This window comes from Mirounga leonina, unplaced genomic scaffold, assembly GCF_011800145.1.
Source record: "Mirounga leonina isolate KUSES-001 unplaced genomic scaffold, KU_Mleo_1.0 Mir_95, whole genome shotgun sequence".
NCBI lineage: Eukaryota > Metazoa > Chordata > Mammalia > Carnivora > Phocidae > Mirounga > Mirounga leonina.
Window position 1 is genome coordinate 679,369 of NW_023270865.1, and position 6,790 is coordinate 686,158.

The window sequence follows — 6,790 nt, forward strand, 5'->3', positions numbered from 1 at the left end:
TCTCTGTGTCTCCCCCTCCGTCTCTGTGTCTCCCCCTCCGTCTCTGTCTCCCCCTCTGTCTCTGTGTCTCTCCCTCCCTCTCTCTGTCTCCCCCTCCATTTCTGTGTCTCCCCCTCTGTCTCTGTGTCTCTCCCTCCGTCTCTGTGTCTCCCCCGTCTCTGTGTCTCTCCCTCCGTCTCTGTCTCCCCCATCTCTGTCTCTCCCTCCATCTCTGTCTCCCCCTCCATCTTTGTCTCTCCCTCCGTCTCTGTCTCCCCCTACATTTCTGTGTCTCCCCCTCCGTCTCTGTCTCTCTCCAGCTCTGTCTCTGCAGTGGCCTCTGCTCACCTGCCCTGCACTCTCAGCTCAGGAACTAGGTGCCCCTAAATTCTGACCTGACCCCTCCCTTCCGGCCTCCACCCTTCCCCAGTCCCCCTGTCCTAGGGGCAAAGGTCGGGCTCCTGAACTCACCCCTCTCTGAGTGGCCCTCGCCCATCTTCACCAGATTGTTCCTCGAATGTCAGTGTGAATCAGTCTCGTGGGGTGGGGTCGGGGTCGAGCAGACGGCGCCCGGCCTTGGGGACGTTATTGTCCAGCGGGGCAGGTCACTGAGCAGACTGATAAGCAGACAGTCACAGGGATGGAGCCGTCCCTCCGGGAAGGACCGGGTGCCCTGGAGGGCTTCGTGCACCGCTGACCCTGAGGGCTGGCGGAGGCCGGTGAAGGGCGTCACCGGGAAAGTCCCGCGGGCCGGCGGGTGTGGCCCAGTCACCGGAGGAAAGGGGCCGGCGGGTGGGCAGGACTGCTGGGCTCGGGACTGCGGTGGGGGCACCCCCCGCTCCCTGCACACAAACTCTGCCCCAAAGTCCCTGCTTAGACGTCCAGCCCCGGGTGGGGTTCTCTTCTCGTCCCCCCAGCCTTGACGTGAGGCTGGGCCCCCGTCCTGGCCCCTGTCCATCCCCCGCCCTTCTCGGCCCCGAGGGCACTGGTGGAGGCCACTCTCCATGTGCCGTTGGCTTCCCTGCGTCTCCCTGCCTGACCACTCTGTTCTGGGGGGCGGGGACTCCGCTTCCCATCGTGGTCCCACCACCCAGCTTGGGGGGCTGCCCCGTGCAAGGCACTGGGTGCGAGGACAGAAATCCTGCTGCCCTGGGGAGAGGCTGGGTGGCAGACGGGTGATGCCTCTGGGAAGTCTGTGGGCTCGAGTGCCCTGGAGGCCAGTCTAGAAGCCCCAGGTCTGCAGTGGCTCTGGGTACCCCGATGCTGGTAGATTTAGAGCCTAGAGCTTAGGGCCAGGAGGGGTCCAGGCAGCTCCAAGTGGGTGTGGGCAGGGCGGTGGGCTGCTCCCAGGGCCCGGGCTCCCGGTCATGTCCCTGGACCAGTACGGGGGTCACGGATGCCCCAGCACCGAGCCCGTTGGCAGAGAGAGCCGGGGAGACAGGGCCGCTCCTGGCCGTCTTCTGCGGCTGGGGGGGCGGGGTGTGGCGGCGAGCAGAGTGACCGAGGGTCTAGGGAGGAGCAGCGTCCTGCAGAGCCCGGCAGGCCTATCAGAGCGGGGGTGGGGGTCCGGCCTTGGGAGCACCTCGGGGGTGGGGGCCGGCAGACAAGCGTTTGCGCAGCGGGAGGGGCTGGCTGGTGCCTGTGGAGCTGCCCTGGAGGGTCTGCGGCGCCTCTGCAGATAAGGCATTAACAGTTGGGGCGGACTCACCTCTAGATCTGCTGACGCCAGGTGCCTGGGGCAAGGTGCCAAAGGTTCCCTATAAAGTACTGAGGCTCTGGGCCCGTGGCCACTCACCCTCCGGCTGCCCGCCTACCTCTGCTGGAGGGACCTGCCCGGCGACCACCATGGTGAGGCTCGTGCTGCCCAACCCGGGCCTGGAGGACCGGATCCCATCCCTGGGTCAGCTGGAGACCATCGAGACGGAGGAGGCCAGCTCCCGGCCCAAGTGGGACAACAAGGCCCAGTACATGCTCACGTGCGTGGGCTTCTGCGTGGGCCTGGGCAACGTGTGGCGCTTCCCTTACCTGTGCCAGAGCCACGGCGGAGGTAGGCCGCGGGGCTGGGGTCGGGGGACGGCGGACGGCAGGCTGGGGCCCCAGCACCCCCGGGGCCGCGGGCAGGACAGGCACGCACTCGTGCCTTCCCTCGGAGTGCCATGAGCCTCCACGTTTGCACCCGGGGCTGGGCTGCAAGTGGTCCAGGGCCCTACGTGGCACTTTGCTCCTGGCTCGTGGCAGGTGGGGAGGGATACCCACGGTCCTGACCCTGCGTGTCCAAGTGTCCAAGTGTGGGGAGCCCTGCCTCGTTCTCGGAGAACATATCTGACCTGCGTGGGGGGGTCCGAGAGGAGCCGGCCACTCCTCTGGACAGAGCCCCCTCCTCTGAGTGTGGACGGGGGCAGTGAGCCCAGCCGTCCTCATGTCCACCGTGGAGGCCCCACGCCCAGCCCTCCCTGTGCTTCATCCATGTCCTAAGCCCAGAGTTGGGCACCACGTTCCTGGATGGACAGAGGAAGGAGCTGGGCAGGAGCAGGTGACCCACAGAAGGGCACCCTGGCCTCAGCCCATCCTGCCACCTCCAGAGGCCTCCAAGGGCCTTGCCTGGAGTCCAGGGGTCTCCTTCCACAGGTCGAGGCTGCCCCTCTCCCCCACTGATCCCCCAGTTGTGCTGGGTCGGTGTCCTCCCTCGCCCACCCTCCCAGTGCCTGTGGACTACAGAGATGGGGCCCCCATATGTCCATGGCTTCTGTCTTGGCCCCCAGCCCTGGGAGGGGTGTGCAGCCTGGGGCTGGGTTTGTGAAGGCAGATGGGTCTGGGGCAGGGGCAGGCTCTGCGAGCTGGCTGGCTGGTTGCCCTGGGGATGCAGGTGCTCCGGTGATGTGAGTTAGTAGGGGTTATTTTCATTCTAACTCTGAAGGACCTACAAGCTCTCACCTGGGCTTCGGGATATAAAAGTGTCCTCAGGAAAAGCAGAAGTGGTTGCTCCTGGGGCAACCTCAGCAGCCCTGAATTTCCCAGGGCTTGGGCTTCCCAAAGTCTGGGAAGGTGTGTCTTACAAGTCCCTGGTCCCTCCTGCGCTTCTGGGAGGCTGGGGCCATGGCGCTGGGGGGGAATTGGAATGGGACTCCCAGACGTGGAGTGCCTGATGTCGGCCACCCCTTCCTTCTGGGAGTTCCTGGTCACATGCCCCCCAGGGACCACCCTCGGGGAGGGTCCCAGCATCTCCCTGCCCCATCTACCCTTGCTCCGTTCAAACTGGGAGCTCAGCACAGGGCGGACTCCCCCCACCGCGGGGTGGGCAAAGCCAGTTGCACGGGGAAAGGGGCCGCCCCAGGGCTGTGCGGGGCCCAGGGGCCACTAGGGACGCACCCACTTTGTGGGTGGAGGCCAGATGCTTGTCCCCTGGGAGGAGGGTGGGTGGCACGCCCGGGGCCCCGGGGGAACACCCAGGACCGTGCTCACAGTGACTGGGAGGTCTTCAAGGCAACGGGCCAGAGCAGTTTACCAAGTAAATCCCAGAGGCTGTGGGGCCCCCACAGAGAATTCACCCTGGGGAATGGGGGCTCTCGGGTGCAGCCACACACGCATTCTGAATCCAGGGGGGCAGCGTGGCAACCTTGCCCCCAGACACTGTGGGCTGAGGGGACTGTCCCCGAACCGCCCCGTAGCCGTGTCCCCACACCCCGGTCCCACCCTGGCAGCGAAGCACAGAGTCCTATAGCTCCAGGACGGGGAATAGGGTGGGAGTGGGATGGGGATGGGAGTGGGGTGAGAGCGGGAAGAGGGTGGGAACGGGGAAAGCTTTCCAGTGTTCTGTTCGGGAGGCCATCTTGTGTGGCCCCAGGCAGGGGATGCCGGGCGGGGGCATAAAGCCAGAGGGGTGCAGAGCGGGCCTTCGGAAGTCCTCCGTGTGGTCTCTACGGCCCTTCTCCGAAGCTCCGCACCGCCATGGCCGCTGGCTCTCTGGGCACGGGCTCCCCTCCTCACGCACACCTTAGGGTGGGCTTCGCTCCGGGGGATTCCTCCCTGTGAGCTCAAATAGCGCTGTCCCTCCAAGCCTTGGCCCGGGTGAGCCCGCGCCGCCCCTCCCGGGCCCTTCCTGTGCCGCCGCCCCCCCGCAAGCTCCTGAGGGCCCCCCCGCCATGGCCTGCACACTTAGATCACGGCAGCCCGCGGGCGGTGAGCCCCACTCCGACCAGGAGGCCCTTGGTCTGGGGGCCGTGCTTGAGGTTCCATCTCCGGCCCCCAGCCCCATCCTTGCTGCTGATGGGAGATGTGCTCCTGGGTGCGGGATCCCCAGCCTCCACCCCCACGCTCTGTCCGCGGCCACCTCTGCCTCCCGGGCCGACCCGGCGCGCACCTGGGCTGGGAGGGCCTGCACGTGGGCTCTAGGGTGAGGTGGGCCCCGGTGAGGAGGGCTCTCGGAAGTGTGGGACCCAGGGTGGCTCCCCTTCTGGGGTCATGACTTCTGGGCCCTGGCCAAGGGGCTCCTGCCCCTGGCCACCTTCTCTGGCCCCGGCACTCCCCGGCGGCGGCTGCGATCGGGGCAGCACCATGCGGTCCTCTATGTGCTGACTGGGCCCCCCCGCCCCAGACCAGACAAGCCTCTGGAAGGGAGGCCAGCAGGTGGGCCAGACCCAGGGAGGGCGGAGCGGGCGGCCACGGCCTTGTCGCCGCACAAGATGGCTGTCTAGCCTGTGGGCACGCACGTCTCACGTTGGGGTTGGTCTGGTCTGGGCTGAGGGCAGAAGGCGGGAAGGCCCGGGGGTGGGGGGTGAGCCGCCATCCTCTGCCTTTAGGGACACGGGGAGAGGCACGTGTGGGAGGGGCCGCACCGGTCCATGGACCCCTGGGGGAGACGGGCCCCCCAACACGTCTGCTCCTCATCCCATCTGCAAGCCCAGAGACACGACACCCCATTTCCTGGTACAAACCAAATCAACCCAGCCATCCTGGGTGCCTGTGAGGGCCTGTGATTACCCCTTGAGCCTCCCGTGAGTCTCCACAGTCTCACGGTATCCGCCGACCACGGAGCCTGCGCACCCCGCCCTGTTTCCCTGCCCGGTTTCTGCACCGGCGTGTCTGTCTCCTGCGGGTGCCGGCCTCCCCCCTGCCTGTCGGCCCACCGGTACCCACACCCGGGCAGCACAGCCAGGTCCGTCTCCTGGGACCTTTGGAACTGCATCCGGGCGCCACCGAGCCTGCTGGCCGCCCTCCCTCCTCTGTCCTTCCCTGCTTCCTCCACCTTTACCCACGGGAAGAAGTAAAGCCGTGAATTCCCCGGGGCCTCATCTGGAAAGAGCACCTGGTGTTGCTTGAGAACGTGCTCATCTCTGGAAAGAACAAGGGGCCGAGGTCCCGCTGCCCTGGGCTGGGGGTGCTGGGTGGGCAGGCGCCACACCGTGGGCACACAGAGGGCTCCCTTTGGGGAGTGGTGTGGGCGTGCGCTCCCCTGTCCTCCCACCCCCTCCCCCACTGGCTGTGCCCACTGAAAGCCGAGCCTGATGCACAGGGATCCGCTGGCCTGTTGGTCTGGGGGGAACTCGTGTGAGGGAGGGGTGCCGGGAGCCCAGGGGGCCACAGAGGCTTCCTGGAGGAGGGGCTTTCCAAGTGGGGTCTCTGAGGATGAATAGGAGTTTCCTGCTGGAGATGCAGGGGCGGGGAGACCGGTGGGTGAGAGTGGCATCACGAGGAAAGGGGATGGGATTGAAGGACATTTACAAACCTTGTGCCAAATGGACTGGTTTTCTTGGTCATTTTGCTCAAAGGTTTTCAAATCAAGCCCCTAAGGAGACATTAGAGAGGCGAGTCTTTTCTTATCTTAACTTGACCCTCACTGACACAGTGACCCAGGGAGCAGGTCCTGCTGGGCTGTGAGTGGCCCCAGGCTGTGCTCCACACCCAGGGGGATCCAGCTGGCGGCCATTCCTCTCCTGGTGCCCGCCCTTGGATTTGCTTTTTTGTGATTGTCATGCCCACACCCCTTGAGTTCCTGGAACTTGGACCTCAGCTCTGATGCAGTCCCAGCATCCGAAGGAGCCTGGCCCTGGAGCCCCGCGTGGGGAGAGAGGCCACTTGAGCAGTCCCGCGTGCGGACCGAGGACGACCCACAGCAGAGGCCTGACCCTCCCAACAGGAGGACCCCACAGACAGAAGGACAGGAGAATATGTGGAGGGGAAAGAAGAGAGAGAGGGCTTTGGCTCGGTCACACTCACACACACACGCAGGCATGCACAGACACGTGCACACATGTGGACACACACTCACCCACACATATTTACACACCCACGTATGCACACAGACACATGCACACTGCCATGTGAGTGTGGACACACAGACACGTGCGCGTGGACATGGTGCCCCTGCCTGCCTCCCCCGGGGGCCTCTAGATCAGGGTCTGAGCCCCGCCCTGACCAGGAGACCAGCACACGGAGGTGGTGGCCGCCCGCGGAGGCCTGGGGGTGGGAGGAATGCGGTGGAGGGGAAGGATGTGAGAGATTTGGTGAGAAGGACAAACAGAAGGAACGAGTCAGGAAAGGAGGAGGAGGGGATGGTGCGGCTCTGGGCCAGGGGCTGGAGATATGGGGAGAAAGGACGCGGGGGCAGGGGATGGGGGGCAGAGTGGGCCAGAGCTGCGCCAAATGTTCCTGCCACTGGGCTGCCCTGCATGGCCCTCGTGGGGCAGGACCCCGGGCCGGGCGGAAGGGAAGCTACCGTCACCCAGCCGGATCACCGCTGGGCCCCGGTCAGCAGGGACTGAGGGAACGTCCCAGGTCAGTGGGCTCGGCCCACGGGGGTCCAGGGACGGTC

The 6,790-nt window shown here is 65.9% G+C and overlaps 1 protein-coding gene across 1 annotated transcript in view; it reads left to right on the top strand.

Moving 5' to 3' along the window:
• Positions 1-1,793: 1,793 nt before the first annotated feature.
• SLC6A19 (solute carrier family 6 member 19) overlaps positions 1,794-6,790 on the top strand; it is a 13,183-nt gene continuing 8,186 nt past the window's right edge. Inside the window, exon 1 of the mRNA XM_034998790.1 lies at positions 1,794-2,026. Coding sequence (XP_034854681.1) covers positions 1,825-2,026 — 202 coding nt within the window. The 5' untranslated portion in view covers positions 1,794-1,824. The remainder of the gene's footprint in view (positions 2,027-6,790) is intronic.